The sequence below is a fragment of the Agelaius phoeniceus genome, chromosome 1 (genome assembly GCF_051311805.1).
Source record: "Agelaius phoeniceus isolate bAgePho1 chromosome 1, bAgePho1.hap1, whole genome shotgun sequence".
In the NCBI taxonomy this organism is placed as follows: domain Eukaryota; kingdom Metazoa; phylum Chordata; class Aves; order Passeriformes; family Icteridae; genus Agelaius; species Agelaius phoeniceus.
Window position 1 is genome coordinate 133,957,098 of NC_135265.1, and position 25,442 is coordinate 133,982,539.

At 36.8% G+C, this 25,442-nt stretch overlaps 1 protein-coding gene across 1 annotated transcript in view; it reads left to right on the top strand.

Moving 5' to 3' along the window:
• Window positions 1-24,976, top strand: part of TRIQK (triple QxxK/R motif containing) — a 60,691-nt gene extending 35,715 nt beyond the window's left edge. Inside the window, exons 4-5 of the mRNA XM_077188031.1 lie at window positions 9,632-9,717; window positions 19,681-24,976. Of these exons, the coding sequence (XP_077044146.1) occupies window positions 9,632-9,717; window positions 19,681-19,794 (200 nt within the window). The 3' untranslated portion in view covers window positions 19,795-24,976. The remainder of the gene's footprint in view (window positions 1-9,631; window positions 9,718-19,680) is intronic.
• Window positions 24,977-25,442: the final 466 nt, after the last annotated feature.

Sequence of the window (25,442 nt, forward strand, 5' to 3'; positions counted from 1 at the left end):
TAATCAAAGAAATAGTACAATAGTTTCTGGTCCCCAAAAATCATCTCATCAACTGTTTGATAAAAATTTGGCTTTTAATTGTATTGATAGTGAATACTGAACAGAATGATAGAAGGGTTTGTGTTGGAAGGGACCTCATCTTGTTCCAACCCCTGCCATGGGCAGAGATACATCTCACCAGATGAGGTTACTCAGTGCTCTATCCAACCTGACCTTGGACATTTCCAGGGATGGGGTATCTACAGCTTCTCTGGGCAACCTTTTCCAGCCTCACCACCCTCACAACAGAGAATGTTTTTTTTATAATATCTAATCTAAACCTACTCTCTTTCAATTTTGGGGCCATTCTCTCTTGACCTGTTACTATGTGCTCTTGTAAATAGTCTCTGCAGTAGTAGTTTTGGTTTGCTTTCTTCATTTTCAGAATTTATACTAAAATGTGGATGTTTATATGAAGGTGTAACTGCAAGCAGTTGTTCCATAGCAAAGTTGTACAAATGTACTCAAAACAACATGTAGGAAGTAAGGTATGTATATATTATGTAGGTGGAGAGGAAAGAAGCTAAATGCCCACCCAGTTTCAGTTGATCTGTTTCAAATTAATTGAACAGATCAACAGATCAAACAATTAATTCAGTTGATCTGTTTCAAATTAATTCAGTTGATCTGTTTCAAATTAATAAATTAATTTCTTAATTTATTTTTAAGAAAGGTATTTAATGTTTTCATAGTTGTCTGTTTGAGTAGGGAATGCTAACAAGATTGTTGGAGAGGTTAATTGAAGAGCTGCCATCCTGTGTGTGGAGGCTCCTTTTACTTGGAGCCAATACTGTTTAGTGGCTGTAGGTATGCACCTGTTGGACTTAAGCACAGGATTGCAACAGATAGTTTAGCACTGAAAGGCATTAAAAAGGACTGCCTATCAAATAGTAGTAGTAAGCATCAATATTTTTAGTGTTGTTCTTCAGATCTTTCATTATAGTCTTACAGTTAATTGAGTATATTCTACAGGTATTGAAAACAAATTTCCTGAATAATTAGCTGATTTATTGTTTTTTGTTGTTCTGTACATTAGTAATAATTGGTTTCCTCAATTTATTTTCTTAAATAGTTATATAGATTTTTAAAATATTCCCTAAGTATCAGAAAAGGTGCTAATTTAAATATGTTCTTAATTACCTGTTACAATCAAAGTATGGCTAACACAAATTTTAAATGTGAACCAATTTTTAAATTAAAAGCTGCTTTTCATGGCAACTCATAGAAAATTTGAGGGATTTTCTGCTTTCAGTCAGAATACTATATTTAACAAATATTACCAGACTTCTGGTTTGGAATCAGGGAAAGATAGCAATAATTAAATGGGTATATTTTGATGTACTTAAGAATGCATTATATTTTGAGGTTTTTAAATCTTGCATGCAGCATAAAATGAAGTTATTCATTTTAATGCGTCCTTCTTGTTGGCTTAAAGCTGAAATATAGTTGCTTGAAAATTAATTTACCCCTCATGAATGACTGGTTGGATTATCTTCGTAGCATTAAATGTCAACCCTGAGCTCAGAGCACATTGTGTCTACAGTAAAAAGTTGTCCCTGAGCACTTAATGTTGTGTTAAATGATGATGTGTCCTTTGCAAATGTATTATTAGTGTCAAGCTGTTCCGTCTCTCAAGATTGAAAAATGGTCAGTGATTTGAGCTGCCATTAAACCTGAATAAAATAGAGAGGCTGTGGGAGGTTTTTATGCCTTTTCTTAGTACAGACACAGTCTTGTGTAGGTATAAGACATATAAAAATCTTCCTGTTAACCTAGGACTCCAAAAACACTATTTGGAATCACAGCAATTAAAAAGAAGAAAATCTCACTTCTGCTTCTCAGGAAAAGAATGGTCATTGAATTTATCTGTGTGACACTTATAACACAAAATGCAATAATAAATACTTGAGAGCTTGATCTTGTTTCCATGGGTGTGAGCTAGAGCTGTGTTGGCAATTCTCAGATAGACGTTATAAAACTGTTACTGCTGTGTGGTTTGCCAACTGATTTTTACTGAAGTTAGGCTTGAAATTCCCATGGAACCTTGTTTTTCTGAGGTTCCTCAACATTCTAAAATAAATAATTATTTTCAGAATGAAGCAGGCATGTTGAAGATGTGTTCTGTGAGAGTAGAGTTTCACAGAGTTTCACCCGGTTGAAATAAATTGTATTATTCAGTGAGTATACAATGACTGAATTAAAATCTCTCAAAGATCATAGAATTAAATACTTGTTCATGCACTTTAGGAGGTAGGTGTGTAGGTACTTCTGTGGTTTTCGATGGTGTTACAAAGCACTTTAGAAAACACTTCTTTCCCCATGCCAGACACCTAACTTGCTGGCATTTAGAAAGGCACTTAAAGAAAAGTTGTACTGCTATGTATGAGATGATAGAGCTCAGTTTTGAGCTCATACTCAGTTTTTCTTACATCCCAGGGCATGTAAGAAAATAAATGCTTGCCTTTACTCCTACTAAAAAACAAACTACTCTAAAGTTAGGGAATTGGTGATAGTGCAAACTGATTTGAACCTTTTAGTCCATTGACTGGCTGTTTACAGACCCTATGGAATTCCTTGGGTGCACTTTAGTTCCATTGCAATGGTGGCATTAAGGTACTTCAGGCAATGTGATTTTATGATTAAATTCTCTCTCAGCTGTCAGCCATTCAGCTGGTTCCATGGGATTGATTCCCTGATAGTTGAAAAAGGCAAGTGCCATGCACATGCAGAAGAAAACAAGGAGGACCTGGACATACGTCTAGTGAAGGGTCAGGATGTCCATCTGGAGTGCAGCATGTACAAGAAGAGGCTGAGAGAGCTGTCCTTACAGCTTTAAGAAGAGAAAGCTGAGATGTTATTGCTGTTTACAAATATTCAATAGGTTGAGGCCACAGGCAGGGTGAAGCCTAACTTTTCTCAAAGGTGCACAATGGTAGGACAAAAGGCAAGTTAGAATATAAATATTCTCAGTAGGTAGGTGAAAAATATTTTTACTAGAAGGATGACCAAATGTTGGGAAGAGTTTCTTAGGGAAGTTGTGGAATCTCTACCTTTGGAAATACTAAAAACTCAGCTGGATAAGCTCAGCTAGACTTGCTCCCATACTCACTGGAGCTGACTTTCAGGTTGAATGCAGTTTAAAAACTGGCTCTGTTCTGAGCAGAGGGATGGATCATAGGACCCCCAGGAATGTCTTCTAGCCTATCCCATGAGACTGTAGCTTAAAGCAGGACCATAGCTGGTACAGGGGAGCGGTTCTAAAGAGGCAGTGTGCTAATTATGGTACAGAGTGCAGGGGATCTGTAGCACAGGCATAGCTAACTGGCTTGGAACCAGCACCTCATAGCTGGGCAGGGATGGAATTCAGGCTGTGGTTTTCAATGCAATTCACAGCCCCTTTGTAGCTCTGGGATTTTCTCTCTATAGTACTTATAATACCAAAGATAATTACTTCAAAGGTAATTTGGCTGTGTTTGTAACATCTTGAATCAAGATAAAGTCATGTAGGAACTGGTTCTTATTCTCTGTTTATCCCTTAGAGCTATTTCCTTGGTTCATATTTATTCTCCTTAACCTTAGAGTTGAAGCCAACCCATCTGATTTGGGTTCTGAACATCTCTAGTTGTTCTTGACAGTGAAACAGGCAGCACCAGGGAGCTCTTTAGGTTGTGCTAGGCTGCTGTCACTCACTCTTTGGAGAAGTCTCTCTGTGGGAGTTAAAGAGAGACCTAAACTAGCAATTACCTAAAACTGAACTCAGGTGTAATGGATGTGATATTCTGTGTCTTGCATATAGGGAGGTTGTGGAGGATGGCATGACTGAGCCTTCCTCCATCCTGGGCCTTTTTCCATGCTAGTGAGATCTAACTCTCCCTTACCCCTGTTACTGCAGGTAAGGGGATGGGATGCTTGAAGTCAAACCCTGAAAAGACCAGGAGTCCATTTTCTTGTTCTGTTTGTTCTGTGGGGTTTTGTGGAGGGTTCCTGGAACCTTCACTAATTCATAGCAATAATCACGATAAACCAATTGATTTCAGCTTAACTAGGTGTGTGATTTCACACTTGCAGTTTGTCAGTAAGTCTTGCCACAATCTGTCTTTAGTTTCTAATTAGATATGTATGTATTTTAGTATGGTTTTCAGTATCAGTTACAGTAAGGTACTTTAGTTAAACTGCTACTGGTAACTAAAATTTACCCTCTAGTTGTAGTTTTATTGATCCTTAAGCAGTACTTTAACATATGAAATGGACTGCTAATGTACGGAAAACATCTTACTAATGTTCTGAGTATGACTATAATACCAGCACAGAAAGATTCAGGACAGCAGTTTGTTGGTTGTTACAAATTATACTGAAAGTGTTGAAAGGAATTTTAAATCTGTAGCGTGATTAAAAAAATTTAACTATCTGTCAGGTTTTTTGGCATGCTGTAAATAACTCATCTTCAAATTATTTGTCTGAGTAATTAAATTTAGATTGCACATTTCTCTTTTCAAATATTTTGACTCTTATCTATTTGGTTTTCCATTGTGGCTTAATTGATGTGGTCTATATAAACGGACAATAAATTTATATACCTTTGTTATAAAGATCAGTCAGTGAATAGAACTTGGTATTCATCCCAGACAGAATTATGATTGAATGTATTTGCAAGATTAAAGCTCTGAATTTACTTCTTTCTAATTAAAGGCAATTAAAGATTTGCAGACACAAATAAAAGACAATGAATTGAGGAATAAGTGTAGAAGCAAGTCCATTTGCAGGTGAAAAGAAGTGCCTTTGAAGCAGAACCAGCTGTATTTTCATTGAAAGAATAACAGTTTAGGAAGCTTTTCTGCATGTGCTTGCTTGATAGCATAATGTACTCATAAGCAGCTTACGCAGTACAGTATTCAGAAAATAGCAGTGCATTAATTTTTAAAGTAGCAAATGCAGGCGAAGAGCAATGCTGCCACATGATGATAATGAAGGTGGATATTGTAAAGTCTGCTGAGAGAAAAGAAAGCAGGGAGCTCCTGAAATGTGAACATTTATAAAACAATAACTAGATATTCATATGATAATAAGCTTGGACAGCAGCATCAACAAAGGCCAAAGATGCAGTCGTGTTTCTGCTTAAGCCTGATGAATTGAAAAGCAGAGAGGCAGTCTTTAGTCTGTTATTCAATTCCAGTAATGAGCTATTGTTAGAATGAAAGAGTAAATATCTAAAAGGGTTGGAAATACAATTTTTTTTTCCTTGTGAAGTTATTCTGTAGATTTTTTTCAGGTTGTGTCTTAAACAGCAGCATCTTTAAACACAATCCTAAATGTGGTCAGTTTTCTGTAATACAGTGCTCAACATCCTGCATTCTCGGTTGCATGTATGAAGGAGCTTGGTATGTATGCAGAGGGACAGTATTGTGCAATATTTCTGTGAAAGTGCCAGGTAATATGCACAACAAAATTAATCCAGAACCTAAATAACTTGCCTAACTTATACATATTACTTAGTTTTTTTTGCATTTATCGTCATGCCATTGGAGGTTTTAATTAAAAAGAGTACTAAATATACAAGATCAGGTCATTTCTGATCATAATATATTATGGGATCTCAATTTCCCTTGTAAGCAGAGTTAAATTTAAAAAGTCTTGTAAAATTCATAGATTTTTATTCCTAGTTACATGAAGAGAAACAAACTCACTTTGTATATTGTATGAATCTCTAATATCCACTCTGAAGGAGGCACCCCTTGTAATTTTTCACAATATAGCTGTTTCAGTAGCTAAAAAGCTCCCTTATCTTCACCCTGTTCTAATCCTGCAGCTAGTAAAATAGTCTTCATTTCTATCTCAGGAAAGTTTTCCAAACAGGATCTGTAAACATGGCACAGCTCACTTCAGGTGCCACTGAGGTCACTTTGCCACCAAAGGAGTGGAAAAGAAGGATGGAAGGAAGGGAGGAGGTGCCAGGCAAGCTCTGTAGAGATTCTGACAGGCAAAGGCTACTTCAGGCACTGGATGAGGAGGTGGATGGTCTTTGGAGGCACTGTCAGGAAGCAGGACAAGCAGAGAACTGCAGTCAGTAAAAATAGTTGCCTTATCATGGAGTACTTTAAGTCTTTGGCCTTAAAATTAGAAAGGAAGTGGTGGACCTGAAAAAGGAAAAAATTAGTGCATTTGTTTAAAAATAAATAAATAAATAATGGTAGTTATAAAAAAAAGTTTAGGGAAGCTGGCACTAGAGTTTGGATTTTGAGGGAAGAGATGACAAATTGATAACAATAATGACTAGTCAAAGAGGTAAGGATTATGTTTAATAAGAAAAGTAAGATTTGGTCTGGAAATCTTCCAGTGGTATCTTTTTGGCTTCTTCTTGCCTTCATATATTCCATCAGGAAAACTTGGTGTCTCAGATAGGCATCAGATAAAACAGACAAATGGGGCTTTGTCTGATGAGTCTGTCTCAACTGGCTTTGATGATCACTTCCTGAGAAGAAGAAATAGCTTAAACTGATGACTCTGACAGATAAATGTACAAGACAGCTTGCAGGATAAGTGAGATAAAAATAGAAGACATTGAGAGTGTGAATATACTTATCCCAACTGGTTGAAATTGCAAGCCCAAAAGAAGGGAAGCTGTAGGGAGCCTGTATTACTTTTTTCTGCTTGTTTTCCAGGTGGTAATGATCAGTATTCACGTGACAGGAGCTTTGCATTTCATTGTTCTTTGTAGTCCTGTAGTGCAGATGTCTTTCCCAAGGCCTCAGAAAGTTCACATGTTTTAGGAGTCATTTAGTACAATTGCTGAATCTGGCTTTCATTACAAAGAAGTCCACAGATGCCCTTTTTAAACTTTTGCACTTGATGGACTCAGACTGTTTCCCTACTGTATTTTTTTTCCTTTTGGCTATTACATTTAGCAAGGAGAGTGGTAAATTAATGGCAGGTGCATGGATTTGGAGAACTACCAGTTGTAGAGTCATCACTGAAATAGCCTAGTTGTTATAGGAGGGTTAGTTGTTCATAACAGACTTAATATAAATCTGGAAGTATTCTCTAGGTAAATAGAATCCAGTCTTAGCTGTAGCCATGATACTGGAATAAGGAATAGTAGGGTGCCAGAAACCAAGTGAAAGAGCACCAGTAAGCTTTGGATGAATAAACATGGTTCTACCAGTACATGTATTTCACAGACTGGGTCTTCTATGCAATATTTGCCCCTGCTCATGTCACCTTTGCACTTGAGCTGTGGAGAAGAGGAGGGAGAATGGGCAATGGGAAGAAAGGAAGGTGTGTTTTACTACCTGACTTTTGTCCCATTCCTAGTGGACCTTATCAGGCTTTCTAATTTTCATTATCTAATACTGTTGCATCACTGGAAGGGAAATTTCTGACTTTCTTGTTTCATTTACCCCTGATGGAAGAGCAGCAAACCTGAATTATGAGAACTGAGATTGAATTTAGTGCTTGTCAGTTATATAGTTCTAAATGAAGATATTTTTCATGCTTAAAACATTTCAGATTGATACATTTCTATAGTTTGTTCACAAGTAAGTAAGAACAGCTGCATCACTTATGAAAGTTGGCTCCCAACAAACAAACAAAAAATTCAAGGCTGGGGTGTATCTACGCCAAATTTCAGCCTGGAGTGTATTTTTATGAGTAATAAACTCCTGCCATTTGTAATGGAAATTCTGAAAGATCTTTTAACTATTTCATGGCAAAAGTATGAGTGTGAGACTTTAGGGAGAAGAAAATTATTCTTTCTCTGGCTGATGTAATCTCATGACTTAGCCATTTTTGTGGTTTCTGCAAGTCTTTCTCCAGCTGTTCTAAAAGATTACTGTACTCCTGATGCATCCTATTATCAGATATTACTGACTTCTGAAAAATAATGGTACAGTGGTCCTGTCCTGCTAGTAAGATGTATTGACTGGATATGAATATATTGGAGTCTCTGACATAAATCATCTTTCTGTCATCCTTTCTTCACTCTGTCTTCTGGGTTTCCTTGGATATATGCTGCCTTTTTTTTATTCCTAATACATATGGTTTCAGTTATTTTTCCATTTGTTATTGAGTATTTTTAAGTTATTTCAAGTCTTTAATGAATAATATCTGACCAAAGAATAGTATGGAGACCTTCCCAATATATAATCCATAGGGCCGAGGAGAGATTATATAATAAAGGCAAATTTGTAATGCGAGTTCAGCATTCACATTATGCTACACAGACCATCTCTCTATTGAGTATTAGCAGGGTAATACAAGGAGCAGACAAAGCCAGAAGTGGGTTTCCATGAATCCAGTGTATTACTGGAAAGAGACACTCACATTTCAGAATATCATCACTACACAATAATATCCCAGTTTTCAAGGTGGCCATAAAATGAGAAGTTTGCATTATTGATTATTAATATAAAATCACATCTGCTTGGATAAATGGGATTTTTGTGTACAAACCACTGGACAAAGTTTTAAAGGAAAGGTTAAACTATTTGACTGTAACAGTAATGAAAGCTAATGTACAAATAGGTGAATTTAGTGATTTGAAAAAGACCAAACACTCTGCTTTAATCATTATGGTTTAGCTTTGGAATTAGGCATAAAGAAAAAAAAAATATATATGTATGCATCAGGAGGGAAAAAATAAAAAGGACTTTTTTAAAAAGCCAAAGCAGTTGTACTGAGGCTGTATGCCTCTGAGCGGTTTCTTCACAGGTTCTTCTTTTTCTTCTCCTTTTGTGACTGTATCTGTACCTTGACTTCTGATAACCTAAAGAAGCTATGGTTAATAGTTCATGATACAACATTAACAGGCCTTTCAGACAGCAGAAATATCCCTGAGAGATATCAGGTGTTCTATGCTTTGTTATTAAGTTGAGAGAAATGATTTCTACCATTTCTACCATTTCTGAATGCTTACATGTCCTCCTCTGAACTCAGTTCATATGGACTCAGTGTAATCAAGCCCTGGGCTGCACTCTTCGTGTCTGCAAGAGACAGTTCCTGTAACTTGAAGAAAGTTAATCTAGAAGATTTTGTGTAATGTGTTTCTACAAGCAGACTGTGTCAAGCAATGATTTTATTACCATTTACTTAGACTGATCTCCATATCTCTGAGTTCTGATACCTGCAAATAATGTTCCAGTTCAGAATTACAAACCTTTACATTTACCAGAATGTCTTGTCTTCCACATTTATATGTGCATTAGAGATGACTAAGCAAGAAAAATTCTAATGGAAATTTTTGTTTTGATTTCAATGAGAGGGAAAAGTATAATCTACCTTTAATCAACTTATTTGCTGACTGATTCCTATGGAACAATTTATTAAACATTGTACTGCTGGATATCTATCCATATATTTTGATGTCACTCTGGAGTAACAGGTTCTACACTGATTTGTCAGATCTTGTTTCTGTCACTGTCTTTGTTAAGTGTGGTTGTTCCACAGATTGAATCCCTGTGTTACATAGTAGCTGTTGTTTAAAATGCTGGACTGTGAGATGTTTTTAATATATTGAATCTAACTTTTCAACTGAAATAAATGCTCACGTTCTTTGTATTGTTTTTACATTGTTTTCATTGAATATGCTTTTTTACTCTAGGGAAACAAGATTATAAGAAAACCAGGCCTATGTTAAGAGCTACAAGATTAAAAGCAGAGGCCAAGAAAACTGCACTAGGCATAAAGGTAGAAACTTCTTTGATAGCTCAAACCACCTTTCTGTTTGTTTCTTTTCCCCATAGATGTACTGTGTGAATATTGATTTCTGAGAGATATTGTTTATGACACTTCAAAATCTAAGTAGAATCCTAGCATTTAAAATATTTATGATTACCTGCTTTTACTTAACCCTAAAATGATTTGAATATTTGAAGTGCTGAAAGATTTTACATAGTCTGTGTCCTTGTTATGATGCATGTTTACTTTAAGGTTTAAAGTACTGTGTGGTTAGAAAATTGATGGTTTTAGGGAGCCTGTCTACACATGGAACAAATTCTTTACTATTTCATATAGTTAGACAAATTACAATAAACATTTTTCATATTCCTCTTCTCATCCTATACCGGTAGTCATTTAAAGACTGGGTTTGTTAAGTATTGTTAATTCTCAGCATTATTGTCTCAGTCTGCATCCTTGTGTAGTGCTTCTGACTTGGAAAAAGAAGACTTAACTAACAGCAAAGGAAAGCATATGGAAAGGTACTAAATTTTATTTTGAAAGTGTTCCCTTTTCAGGCAGGTATGAAGTATAACAATTACTTTAGATCACAGCTGTGAATATGAGTGAGGAGGACAATTAGAAATATTCTCTGTTATCTACTACCCAGTGTGTCATCAAAACAGGATCTATCTGAACACACATTATTTATGTTGCCTCCAGTATTTTTTTACTCAAATTTATTTTTTTAATCTAACTGATACACTATTAACTTAACAGCAAGAGTAAAACCTGAGGAAAATAAAAATGTAGATCCATTATCTGAGTATTCTAGTAAAAGAAACTTCAGAAATGTTAAAAGGAGAACATTTTCTTGTTTCTGGCAGATGAGAAATCAATTTTTTCAAGTTATAGCTTATAGCAAATGCCAAGGTATTACTACCAAGCTGTAACAGCTGTTAGGCTGCCAGATGATGTATTTGGTTGTCTTCCAGAATTTGCTATTATAATCACGAAACAGTGCTTTCTTTTTGCTCCTGATTGCTGATCTCGATCAAGCATTACCGTGTGATGCAGTATGTTTTCACAACATATTCTCCTCAGTTAGTGCTGTGTGTCAGGTTTTAATGAGAAAAAGTAGATTGCCTTTTTTGTTTAAAGGATAAATTATTAACCTTTTGAGTTCCTTTTCTTTCCTTTCTTATTAAATTTTCCTTTTTCTTTTCATTTTTCTTTCAATGACGTGACCTTTTAAAAGTGATGTTCTACTTGGAGGCTTAGTGTACAGCCTAATTCTTTTAAAATGAACATGTTTTTTGCATGTCTTTCACAAGTGAGAAGAGTATGAGATTTAGTCCTTCAAAACCTGTTTCATTTCCTTATTTTCTTAAGTAATTCTTTCCTAAAAATGAGAGTGAATGGGAAAGCATATATGTAATCATATAAGTAATGAAGAATTGAGGATTAGTGAATAAAGGACTTTTGCCATCAAGGTGCACATGTGCTCTCCAGGTCCTGAGTGGATGTGTTTCTGGGGTTCTGCTAGTTGTTGCACTGTGTGATGTCTGAGGTTCACAATTCTGCTTCTGCCTTAAAAAAAAAAATCTTTTAAATATTTTCTTCTGGCTGTAATATTTTTTTGTGCTTCTGGACCTTAAAAAAAAATCTGGATCATTCCCAAATACATCACAGTAATTTCTTTTGCTTCCAAATTGCTGAGAAAAACTGACAGAACTGAAGCAAAAAGAAAGGTAAGTTGGGCATCTTTCCCTTCGGGGCTCTGCTTGTAGGGGAAGGAAGGGAGGGCTTTTAAATGCATCCTTCTCACTGAGCCTGCTTAATGCCAACAACTTCAGGCTTAGTAAATGTTACAATACTTCTACCAGAACGTGGGCAATTTCTGTAGAGTAAACTCTGCAGAGTTTACTGCTTCCAGACCCCAGAGTGCTCAGCAGTGAAGCGAAGTGTATTTAATGTCTTGGGGTAAAGGTGCACTTCTTCCCACCTCACAGTGACAGCTCTTCACCCTGCTCAATCCCTCCAGCAGCAGAACTTCACCATGGGCAGTAGATGCTCCTGGAGTGTCTGTAGGGAAATCTCCTTCTTACCCCTGGAGGGGCTGCTTAGTTGTGAAGCCCCATAACCCCTCTCTGGAGCACGGCTTGTTTTGCTCAGTCTGGTGTTAGGATCCTCCAGCTGCCAAGTGTCATCTTTTTACATCCATCCTCCACACCTATCCTAAATCCTCCTCTGTTGTTTTCTGGATAATTTTTGAAATAATTCTTGACAATTTATGTTTGCTGTGACGGCAGCTGGCAGGACAGAAGAGAACACAATTTGTTCTTCATCCCTTGACCAGTTGTCTCAATGCCTTGAGGTCCCACTTGATCATCCTTAGTCTTGCTGGGACTTTGTATGTGTCCACCTGGCAAACCAGTGGGCAATGGTCAGTGGGCCATGCCAAGCTGGGAAGTTTGTTGGTGGTTTTCCAGAGGCTCACACACCTCCCCGTGAGCTTGGTCCAGTTGGCATATTGGGCCCTCCATTCCTCTCAAAAAGGAGTCACCAATGACTATTACCCTTATTTTTTTCTTAATTGAGGAGGTTTTCATGTGCAGGGTAGGTTGCCCTGCCCTAGACAACCCCTGTAACCTGGGTGGATCTTCATCCACATTCTCACCTCCCTGGTCCTCAGATTCCAGGGTCTCATATCTGTAAGGGCACCTGGAGAGGTGAGGTAGGTCAGCAGGGAATTCACCTGCCACCCGAAGCAAAAAACCATTTTGACTCCCCACTGTCTCTTAAGAGCTGCTCCTTTTCCCTGGGATGAGTAATGGTAGTGACTAGCATGATTCACCTTCCAAAGGCTGGGATTTTAGTCTTTTTTTATTATGTAGGCCCTAATTCTGTGATGTAGCAATTGATTAACTTAAATTTGCTTTGAGAGAAAAAACAAAGTGATATAACTACAATGCAATGTAATAAGTAGGCACTTTAAATAGAAATGTCCAAAGTTCTTGTAAATCTTTGAGAAGAAACCAGACACATACGTGTATTTATAATGTACTGTTTATATATGTATCTATTCAGTACATGATGCAGTATGCAACATTTCAAAGTAAATTAACCTTTTATTATAAAAAGCTAAGTTGAAGCTAATAAAAATATTGTAGAGGAAGGATAAATGTAAAAGTATAAACTTTCTGGGAAAGGGGAATATGTTTGTAGTTCTGTGAAATACATACACACAATAAGCTAACACAATAAGCACCATACAGCCACTTAAAACAATAAGCTGTTTTATGTCATTGATAACTCTAGGGTTGTTTTGCATTAGTGTCCTGAAGAAATTACATGCCTGGCTGTAAACTAAGACTTAATGTAGCATTTAGGGCAGAAAAAAAAAAGAGGACTAGAAAATAGTGAGGGGATTTTAGTCCTTAATTTCAACGAGGATAATGAAATTCAACTGTTGTGTATTTCACCATGAGAGCTGACAACATTAGCTTAAAAAAAGGCCCTATAAATGACATAAAACTTTTCAGAACCAATCCCCTGGAGATTCTTCACATTTCATCGCTGGCATACTAATTAGCTTGTCTTGTCAAACTTTGATTGCCTTGTCATTTTAATGCAAGGTTTAAAGTAACAAAGTTTCTTTCAGTCACTGGCATTTAGTACTTTTTAATTTCCCCAATGAGGGATTTTTATCTGTGTTGATAATGTCAGAGAAGCAGCTGAGTACTAATAACTATCCAAAGTTAGTTCAAGCAGGGTGACCATGCTAGTACTTGGTGTGTCATATTTGCTCTTTAAACATGTTTAAAGATTAAATATTGTAGCAGAGCTATTGTACTGGCTCTGTTTGTATGTGTGACACTAATGTAGACAGTGCCAAAATATATTGTGTCTCTTGGAAAAGCAGGACCTAGTCTCAAGAAACAGCTCCAAGAGAAAGTAATGTGCTATATGTCTCCTGGTGTTTGGAGAAGACAAAATCCTTTGTAGTAATACCAAAAAGGGAGCCTCTGAGCTTTCTCTGGATCATTTTGTTGGCCCCCTGCATGGGGCTTGTCCTGCTGGAAGCCCAGCTGTTCATCCTTACCAAGTAGAGCAGGAAGGCCTTTCCACCACTGGTGCTAGATCTGCTCTCATTGGGTGAGGAAAACATGCCAGCAGGAGGGTGACAAGCAAAAATGGTTTGAGAAGTGTGGAAGCTTGCCCCCCAGATAGCTGGAGTTTGGTATGCAGAGACCAAAAGTTATGGGAGTTCTTGGGGAGAGATTTTTTTCACAGGCTGCAAGAAGAAATCAGTAGTCCATGGAACAAGTGATGAAGTTTTCTCTCTTCTTGAAAGGCAGGCACAAATCTTAACAGTAGTATTTGCAAAGTACCTGCAAAGACATTATTGACTGCAGAATATCACTCCACAGAGAATTATTAGCAACACAGTACATCGATTCAGCTAAGGAAAAAATGTTTCCTAAACAAAGTGAGAGCTTACAGCTTGAGTCTGTCATTCTTTTGCATATCTGCTTAATCTGTTGTGTAGTTAGATACCTCACTATAGAGAGTTTCTTTCAAATGGAACAAGTTAGATAGCAATAGATAACAACACATTCCTGGTGTATTTTAGCAAAAGATATTCTCCAATTTCATGCTATTCATAATCTGCTAAGTTAGTGAACTACATTTTTCAAGATACAGTTTCATAGCTTTGTAGAAATTAAGGCCACAAGAGACTATTAGATCATTTGATGTGCACTTCTGTATGTTACAGATCATAAAATTTCATCCAAATACTTTCTGCAAAGTCCAAGCACTTTGTAATGGCCAAAATACTGGGTCTTCAAACCAACTTATGTGTCTCACAAAATGCAGAGCAGCTTAATGTGCCAGCAGTGGATAAGTGTGATATTCCCAGTTATCCCTATAGTCAGGCTTTGATCCCTGACCTTGAAATGAAAGGGAGGGGAAACAACAAGTACAAAGAGAAGAACAAAATCAGATCCTTACTTCACCTGAACACATAAGTATCGTAATCATGGTGGTTTGAGATGTGAAGAAGATGCACCCACCAAAATCTTAGGAGGATTTTCTGTACCAGCTTGGAGCAGTAGACCATCTTTCTCAAACCTTCTTATGTGTCTACTTAGGACCAGTCTGTAGCACTTCAAAGAATAATCAACAACAGCAAAACCTCAAATCCTGGAAACAAAATCAATACAATTGGAGGAAAATGTCAACATCAGAAAACTTTTGATGCTATATAAAAAAGTCTGAGCAGTTAAACATAGGATGCTATTACTTTATTACTTTTAATAACCTGATAGTTGTGGGGTTCAGATTGTAGCACTGGCCATGGGAGTAATCTGAGTTTTCTTAGGGCCCTGAAGGAGAGGAGCAGCTAGGAGAGCTGAGTTTGCTGGCTCCTGGCAGCCAAGTCCTTCTTTTCACACAAGTCAAAGTTGAAGTGTTCTTTCCAATTGCTAAATAAAAGCATACTTTTTTGAGGGAGATCAGCTGATTAAGGACTCACAGATATGGGAGTCCATATTTTCCTGAAGAATGTTCAATCATTCTTGCTCCTAGAAAATGGCATCTTAGTTCAAGACTGAACTTACCTAACTGCAGCTGGGCCTTGAAAGTTTCTTGTAAACAGGATAAAAGGACCCCACACAGTGAAATGCTTTAGTTAAATACAGGTGTATATAATTACATGCTGTAACCAAACTACCTCTCATTCTTCTCTATGATAAAATAAATACTGGTCATCTCCCTGCTGGAAATCCCTCCACCTTTGTACATCCAGAAATCACAGTGAGGGAGTAGTTACCCATGAAATCCAAAGACCTTCTTAGAGTCACAGTTTTTCAAGGCAGAGTACTCCACTTTGTAAGTACTGTATGGATCTTTGACACCTGTGCATACTATTTTGGATCTAGCTGTTTTAAAATGAATCCTGTTGTTTTGTGGGCATGGAGCCAGGTGTTTTTGATGACTCTCTAATAGTACCTTGTTCTCATTTTTTGAGACAACAATGATCTTTCTTCCATCTGAAGTTTTCACAGAAAAAAATTGGAACCTAAAAGTGTGGATAAAAGTTCATAAATTACTTTTGTTGCTGCCTTCTGTTAGCTGTAGAATGTCCTGCATTAAGGAATTAAACATTCATTTATAAATACAATTTTGTTGGAACTCTAAAACATGGTCGCAGTGAATCTTCACCTAAAGTCTTCAGTTAAAAACTATATAAGGTAAAATGATTGTGAGTTCCTATACATTTATTTTCACAAGTATCCTTGGTCAGCTTGATCTTCTTTTCATCTCTTTTCAGAAAGAACTAGGGAGAATTTAGCAATTCAAAGAGACCAATTTGGGCTACTCTTTCACTTAATTTTATGCAGGTTTCAGGTAAAAAAGGTGTGATTCTATTTGAAGGACAATTAAAAAACATGTAAAGCCCCCCTGACATTTCCTGGAAGTGTGATATTTCTCTATATGAGTAGGATACGATGCTGCCATACATAGTGTCCAGATTTTTGTTATCATAGCCAACATTTTTTCCTCAACCCCTCTCCTGATTAATCTCGTTTAGATCCCAGCTCTGCCACTTGCTCCATTAGGGTGAATTTGAGGACATAATCCAAGTATTTTGGTTTGAGAGACATAAAACTGCCAAAAAATGATAAGAAAATTAAATCTACATCATGCTGTAATGGTATGCATTTCCTTTATGAAAAGTTTCTGGAAAACTTAACCAAACTGAAATCAGTAGGGTTCTACATATGCTATTCTACATGTAAGAGAATAAAATAGAAAATTCTGTTCCTTTCTAAAGGCTTCTGTGGCTGTACTTTGGGATTTGAGAGTAGAAATGTTGTTTCCTAGTGTTCTGTACCATGATATAAAAGAAAAAAAAAGGAGAAAATTCCCTCTGATCATTTTAAGTTTATTTCTATAGAACTTTTTCTCTATTCTTTAATTATTCATGGTAAAATCCTTTGAGTAAATGGATTTTGCAGAGGATGATGGGGATGATCCATAAAGTGCAAGAGAAAGGGAGCTGTATATGGCAAGCAGGGAGTATTTTAACATTTCATTTCTATGCATGACTTAAAATACAAATAGCAAAGCCTGAAAAGTATAAAACAAATTAAAATGACAATATATATCTGTTGCTGCAAATACAGTACAGTGGTGCAGCATCTCATTTGCTATTTACCTTGCAAAATTTATGTTTATAAAAGTCCATAACCTGGATGCAATTCTTAAGAGACTGCATATCCCTAGCTGTGAGCCAGATGTCCTTTGTAAGGCCATTTATTTTATATTTTTGTTACTCTGCCTTTTTCAGTAATTCAAAAGTAAGGTTCTTGTATAACTCTCAAACCTGGAGTTTTAGTAAGACTTTTCATTCCCAGGGATAATAAATACTATTCCACCCACACAGTTCCTAATGGCTGTGCAGGGAAAATAGTATTGTTATCACAGCGTTACTCACTGTGAAACTTAGGCAGAGGAATTAAAGAACTGCTTCTGTCAAGCAGTTACTGGGCAGCCTGAGAATAAAACTTAGGATTTTCCCAATTCCACTTCCTTTGAAACAAATTTTTAATGCAAAGGTTCCTGAAAATTTGCTGCTGCTACTCACAGCATTTCATAAGGGAGACTGGGGAGGAGGGAGGGGAAAGGTAAACCTATTGTAAAGCAGAAAGCGTGGGAAGTGTGGCATCCAAACACGGAAAAAACTTTTTAAAACTGGAATGAATTTGCTCTCTGTGTCAAGTGTGAGCCGTGCCTGCATTGTGTGGTTTTGTTGTCCACTCTCCTGAGCAGATGGAGCCTGCAGTTGTATGTCACTTGTTTATTACATCCTCTTAAGATTAGTAGCTGTGCGGCCAGATGGGTCTGGGAGCACAGCTGTGGATACAAGGAAATAAATGAAACCTGTCTGATGCTGCCATGCCCTTTTGTGAGATACTGACGTGTTGCAACTGCAACAAAGCAAAAATCACTTTCCTTTAATATATGAGTGAATTAGATGTACTTTTTTCAAATCAAATCATGAAATCAGGAGGAGGAAGTTCAGAGGATGATACAATTCTAAGAGGGAAATGTAGTTGAAATCTGTAGCCAACAGCCTCAGCAAATTTGCAGGAGCAATTTTAATGTGGTAAAACAAATTTAAAATACATCTCAATCATCCATATAAAATAGAAAGCAAAGGTTTCTATAGAATAAAGAATATGCTCCTATAGAACATATGCCAACTAGGCAGTAGTATTTCAAAATTTATTAGATGGCATATGTTGAATTATTGATCCAACATTCTGATAAACTATATAATGCATTCATGTAAATGCAAATTAAATGCTGCTCTATAGAAGAATGCCAGATTATGGGCTAGACTTTAAAAAATGAAATGCACAGTTTTAACTCCTTCATGTCAGTGAACACAATGCTGGTCACAAAGCAACCACCGACCTAGAGATGCTGGGTAGGATTTATCCCACAATGCACACAAGAGGTACCATCTGCACTCCCTTCTAGTCTAAGGGGAGAAATGGTAATTTTTGGGAAGAATTCACCTGGCCTCTCTTAGAGGACACTGGATGGACAGATTCTGTCCTTGGACAGTAAAGGGTGTCTTGTTGTCTTGGTTCAATGTAGGCATCTCCTTTCAGTCTCACTGACAGAGTAAGTTTGATGTGACATCTTCTGTACCAATTCAGATCAGTTGTTATAAAATCACTGAACTTTTTTTCTTCTCTCATTTTAAATGTACATTGGGATCATTCTGATGTAGTTGTTTTGTAATGGAATGGATGAAATGTAGGTTAACATGAAGCTGAGAATTTAAGGGGAAGTTCTACTTCTTTCCTTAGAGAGAGAGTGGGATTTGGAGGTACAAACTAACCTTTGGAGCATCTTGAGTGTACAATTTTAAAAGTTCATCATGATGATCAAGAGTCAAGCAGTAGAAGTTGTTAGCTATAGAGTCATACTTTCTGTGAGCTGAAGGGACATAAGGATTTTTCTCAAATTTATCTTTAATCTTTCATTGTCCAGCAAAATGAGGGTCAACTATGGAAAGTGTGCTGTGCCTTACAGAAAAATAAAAACTTAAAAATGTACGGTGTCTTTGAATGAAATAAAAAGGAAAGAAATACAGGAAATAGAAGAAATATTAAGTGGATGATTGTACTATAATTGCATTTTTACAGAGTCCAGCCTTAAGATGATAGGCAGTCACATAATGAGTATAATATGTAGTATAAAAACATTTTTCTGTTTCTGAAAGCTGCTATAAATCATGTATACTTTGGAAGTCTCTTTTATGTTAATTAAGGAAGATGCAGCAAGTTGCAATATTTTATGGGAAGAGAGGCAAGTGCAAATTGTTGTGCTTTTTGCCTTATTGCAGAGCTGAAGAAAGAAAAGTTTCATCCAATTCTGAGTATGTAGTTCCATGCTGTACTGCATGCCAGGAGGTTGGGAGGTAGAGGTAGCAATTTTCATTGACTTCCACCATACTGTGTTTGCTTCATTAAAAAATTACAAATTTGTTGGCAAAAAGCAGTAACATATTGCTAGAAAACATCAAAATTCACAGTGTAAATTCATAACTTAAATTTGTGTTCAAAACTGTGGTTTGTGAATTCTGTCTTTTCCTTTAAAAAAGAAGGAATTGAATAATAAAAAGATATAAAGCTCTTATTTCTAGGTAAGACTAAAGATTTTTAAGCTAAATATCCTCTTTCTGATGGTATATCAGATTCACCAAATGGTGAGTGAATGGATTGTACAACACTTGGAGTGGTAACCACAATAGAGAAATCAATAAAGTATCAATGCCTTATGCAATTATATTATGTCTGATGTTATTCTGATGTGCATTGTAGAAGAGAAATAACATTTATTCCTGATTAATCTGAAAATATGGTATTATTTCTAACAGGTTTTTGTTTTTGTTTTCTTTTATTTCTACAGGAAGTTGCCCTTGTCCTTGCAGCTATACTGGTATTTTTGTTGGCTTTCTATGCTTTTTTTTATCTTAATGTTTCCGATGAAGTGGACCTTGATCTGGATCCAGATGAAAACTAGCAGATGCAATGAATCTATCATCAAGATTTCTTCAGCTTCAACAAGACTACATAGGAACACACAGTCCCTTCACTGTAAGACAGTAAATGATGCCATTTCTTCAGTCCAAATTCATAAGAAAGTTTTGCAATACGTCAGTCACATTCCAGGTCTCCAACATAAGAACACTTATTCCTGGCCAAGTGTATTTGTCTAACAACAAAGCCAGGAGCAGCAGTACAATACATGAAGTTTATTGTTTACATTATGTTTTTCTCAGGCAGAAAACTTTGATGTCAAAAGACAGGTGCTACTATATTCATGGGTATTGATGCTGACTTCACAGGAGTGTCTGCCTTGACCGAATTTAGGAATCAGAGCTTCCTAATAACAAAATTAGTTTTCTGTTCCTTTCTGAAAAGAAAGCAGAAATACCAAATAAAAAGTCTTTTCTTCATTTGTGTTTATAATATATCAAAACACCCTCATCCTTTCTCTCCCTTTTAATCTTTCTTGTGCATGTGTGCGCATGCATGAAGATGGAAAAAATTGTAGGAAAAGAATATCTTCTTACAAGCAGTCTGTCACCTTCTATATGGACTTAATTTTCTGTCATTCCAGATTCTGTGTGCCCATATATCTGCAGTAATCTTTTTCATTCTTTTGCCAACTGTTCAGCACACATGTGTTCTGTTAGAAATGGCACCTGGATGACAGAAGCTCTAACATTCACATATGCTTCTGAAACACAGTTCTTTGCCTCCTGTGCTGTCTGAACTAGTGTAAATAGAAAGTTTAGTTGATGTTGGTTTTAATTAGTTTATTGGTCTACTATTAATATAAAGTCAAAATTGTGTTTTAATTATGCTCTTCCTGATGGTTTTGGTATCAACTTGCTCTACCTATTAGGGGCATGTTGTATAAAAACATTCCTTTCCAGCTATACAATCATTTTAATCATCAAACTAATGTGAGAAGCTGTAAGTAATAAGAAAACATTTTTTTTCTCCTGGCATACTAATAACTGGTAAATCTTGGCTCCATTACATCCTTCAGTTCTTGAAAAGTACCTTTCAAATTAGGCACTGTAGATAGCATTTTTTTCCTTTTCATAGCCAAAAGCCACTTGAAGAATTTGGTGTGTCAGAGCAGCTGCAGGGAGCTTTAAAATTCTGGCTTTATCCTGTTCTGCTTTGAGTTTGGCATATAACTGAGCTTGTGGATGTAAAGACTCCATTTTGATCCTCTTAAAAGTGTGGTCAGTCTTTCCCTGACTGAGATTCAGTTCCGATTCCATTTGATATCAAGAATGTTTAAAGCCACTGGTGCTGAATGTCGCAAGGAAATTTAGGCAGGCTGACTTTCAGAAAAGTTTTCGTAATTCTGAGGCTTGGTTTTGCCTTTGACATAAATTTCAGAGCTGAATGTTAGATTTAATTGCAACTGAGGTATTTACTGTCTTGTTCCTGAGATGCCTGGTTAAGATTTCTTATAGTGATTTTGAAGACAAAGGGATACAAATCACAGCAAATATTATAATGGAAAATATATTTCTTTTAAATTGACACAGTCCCATTATCACCACTTAAGAAACTTGGATCAATACAGTTAATTTTTAAACCATATAGTAACTATGACCATATACATTATGAGTCTCTAAGGATCCACTTCATATGTGTCATAGTGTTCATTCACTTTATGCCATGCAAAATAACGACTCTAGAAATTCAGAGTACAACAGTCTTCCGAAAAATAGATGAAAGAGAAAACTATATATGCAAATATATCTCATTTTCTATGTATGACTCTTACAGACACAAAAGCCTAACATTTCTGTATGCATATGACTTACAGTCCCCTACTAGTTGCACACTTGACCAAACACCTTGCAACATGTTGAATTTATGGTGAAGCATTGTCTGACACATGGCCCAACTTCCAGTGGAGGGAAAAGCATATCACAAGCTGTCTCCTTGCATGTGATATTCCTTTCACTCCACCAGCACCCAACCACGTGTCACAGAAGCTGCAGACCTCTCCTGTTACTCCTCTTCTGTTCCTTTACACTAGCAGTTTTCATGTTCTATAACATGCTGGAGGGATTGCTTCCTTAATGTCAGCATATAGCTCTCTGGGTCATGTATGGTCTGAGAGAGATACGTAGTTACTTCCTTCATGCAGGTCATCTCTCTCTTTGCCCTGCTCTCTCTCTCTCTCTCATAACCTGCTCTCTCAATTGGTTGCATTAAAAAGCAGGCAATTCTTACTGTCAAATTTATGAACATGAAGTTCCTAGAACAGGAATATTCCATTTCCCATAACTGTGAATCAGACCAAACCTGAAGTGCATATGTATGTGATTCTATCAGCTTCCCCGATGTGTGGCTTATGAGTCCTTATTGCCCACACTTTGCTGTTTGCCTATTGGCTTTGTTTGGATTAGGTCTTTTCATTTGCATGAAACATCATAGAATCATGAAACCATTGAATGATTTGTGTTAGAAGGGATGCAAAAGATCATCTATTTTCAGTATCTCTGCCATGGTCAGAGACACCTTCCACTAGAGCACATTGCTCAAAGCCCCGTCGTGGTGTCAAACACCTCCAGGAATGGGGCATCCACAGCTTCCCTGAGCAACCTGTTCCAGTGCCTCGCCACCCTCAGAATAAATAATTTTTTCTCAATATCTAACCTAAACTTAATTCCTTTTAGTATGAATCAACTCTCTCTTGTGTTGTCACTACATGCTTTTGTAAAAAGTCCATCTTTTTTGTAGGCTCCCTTCAGGTACTAGAAGGATATTCTCATGTAACAGGAAAATTTATTTTTCCTTAGACCGGGTAGAATTCTGTTCAGTGTATGTAGAAATATATGGTAAATATTGCAGCAAATACACATCTTCTCTTATCTGTACAATAATTCCTAATGGGACATGTGGCTTATTTTGCCCTTGATTATATCTGAGATTGAAATATACCTTTTGGATTTTGGACCATCTATTGTTGTATGAGTTGCTCGGTGTCTATTTGATTAATAAATGATTTTTTCTATTTGGTTCTCTTATTAATGTTGAACACACTGAACTATATATACATTTGAAAGGACATTAAAGCAATCTAAACAGCACAATGTTCAAAAGTAAGCACTGATGTCAGTTTTAGAATATCTGGATTACTTTAGGCAGTTCTAGATGCTAAACTCATATAAAACTGAATGTGGCCTATGAATGCATAAAAGACAATGAAGAGAACTTCCTTTGACATCCTACCCAATACTAATAGATCAGTTCTCTTTCTGGAGTTGATCCATGCAGCTCTATCACTTCAGTTGTACAAGACTTTTTTTATTATAAAATTAGTATTTTTATATGCTTGTTTCAAAGAAGGATTGCTGATCAAATAATTTACACAGCACACCTGGCTTAATGAGTTTTTTCAAAAATATTCTCCTGAAGGAAAAGGTAGACATCAGTAGTTGCTCTTTACTCCTGGAGTAAACTGAATTTCTTTCTAGCAGAGGTTGTGGAGGAAATGCCTATACTGAGTCCTTGTGCTGTGGGTGGGAGCAGATGTCCTGTCTGGAATAATCTCTGCCTAGGAAGGCATAACAGTCTTCCAGAAGTGATTTTGCTCTGTAAATCTTCCTAGGTGGTTTTCCTTTTCTCTTTGATTCTTCAAAAGCAGAACCAGCATGTAGACCATCTCAGGACAGAAGCCTCAATCTAGTATTTCTACTAGTGCTTCTAGTGAACATTGCCAAGGAAAGGCTCTAGCTCTACTACCTAGAGTCCATAAACATATTTTACTGGAAGCTTAGGAGGCATGTTAAGCATTTCCCTAATAGACCCTAGAGAAACATTTAAACTTTTCTTGAAGAATGCTGTAGTTAATGTTCACTGTTGCATGTCATATAGACACCATGTGATTCAGAATCAGCTCCTTCCATGCATCAGACCAGCTGTAGCAGGACATGTAGACTGGGAGATTGTGCTGCAGCACATAACTGCAAGTAGCTACAACAAGAGCAAACTCATCTGTTTACTTAGGTGTCCTCTAGAGCAGCTGACCTAAAAGTTTTGTTTGAAAACACAGGTGTTAAACAATTCTACTAAAGGAAAGCACAGTGAAAGCCCTACAAAGCTGTTCATGCCTCTTCCAAGAAGGTTGCTACCATGGAAGAGGCTCATCTGCTGACTTAGGGCCAAATTTTGTATGCTGCCATTTTCAGAAGGAAGATGCTGCTAGGAGCTCCCAGCAGACTGATGATTGATAAGGGATTGTCATCCCTATAAGGCACAACTGAGCTGCTTGGTGAAGGTCAAATGCATTCAGGACAATCCTCTGTAGAGAACTGTACTTGAAAAGCAGAGTAGGCAAGTTAGAGTGCCAACAAAAGAGATACTACAGATCTTGATTGCATTTCAAGTTCTACTTACAGTAGCATAGTAATTAGTGGTGCTTATGACTAAGAAAATAACAGTATGGCACATCAATAAGACAGCAGAAATGCGATGTTGGAACTGCATCCTAAAAGATTTTACAGTGGATTATGCCTGCACTTTGGGAAGTGAAGCCATCACATGAATAAATTGGCAAAGATTATCTGTGATCTTATGCTTACAATATTTTTTCCTGAAAGAGCCAGTGGAGATATTTTGCAGTACTTTTCTATATCATCCTCTTAGTTTGCTGGAATGCATTTTTGGAGATGTATTTCTTTCTACACATTTCCAAGAGTGAAAATATATTTTTTTTGCAGTTCATCAATTCATTTAATTGACAGAATCCTCTACTCATCCTTTTATCCCCCTTTAATCACAATCAAATTAGTGGGGAGACAGCCAAAATGTTAGGTACCAGTGTCTCTGAAGCAGATGTCACACCACTATTTTTTAGCTCGTTTAAATGAATAAACATGTTAAACTGTGAAGTATTACATTTTAGATTTTTTCATTAAAAAAAATGGGACAATCTGTTTACTGTCCTTAATTGAGACAACAATCCTTGTGGTTGCCAGTTTTGGCAGTTGTAATGATGAACTATAAATATTGGGACAGACTGACTGATGATTGTGGAGGATAGTTCAAGTACAATACTCATTCTGCATGAATACTTTTTTCAGTGCTACATTTTTTCTAGCTCCTGTGATTGTTGTACTGGTTTTGCATGTTAAAAACAAATAAATACCTGACTAGTCAATCAATAGGCTTGATTCTGTTGTCTTATTCTCCATAGCTACATACAGCATAGAAAAGCTGTCCACCCTGGACCACAGTTCATGCCTTGCCCAAACTCTCCCTAAAAGGTGTATGTCCACGTCAGTTACAAATATGAGCTACAAAGAGCTTTGCTGGACCATGGAAAAACTGAGCAGCATATAGATCTTTAGTACTCTTTTTGCCATTCCACAAAGATACTGTAGAAATTTAAAATAGTGCAACCACAAGAGGTGAGTATGGAGCTTGGTGACAAACAGATGTCATAGTTCTATTTCACTTCGTCCAGAAACAAGACTGGACGAAAATCAAAGCAAAATGGCCAGTTCTTCCAGGAGCCAACCACCTCACAACTCATGTTGCTCAAGAAGAGCTAAGTCAGAGCTACCACAACTTCTTCTTTTTCATAGAATGATAAAAGGGCCACAAGGAGATAAAGGTGTCTGGAGCAAA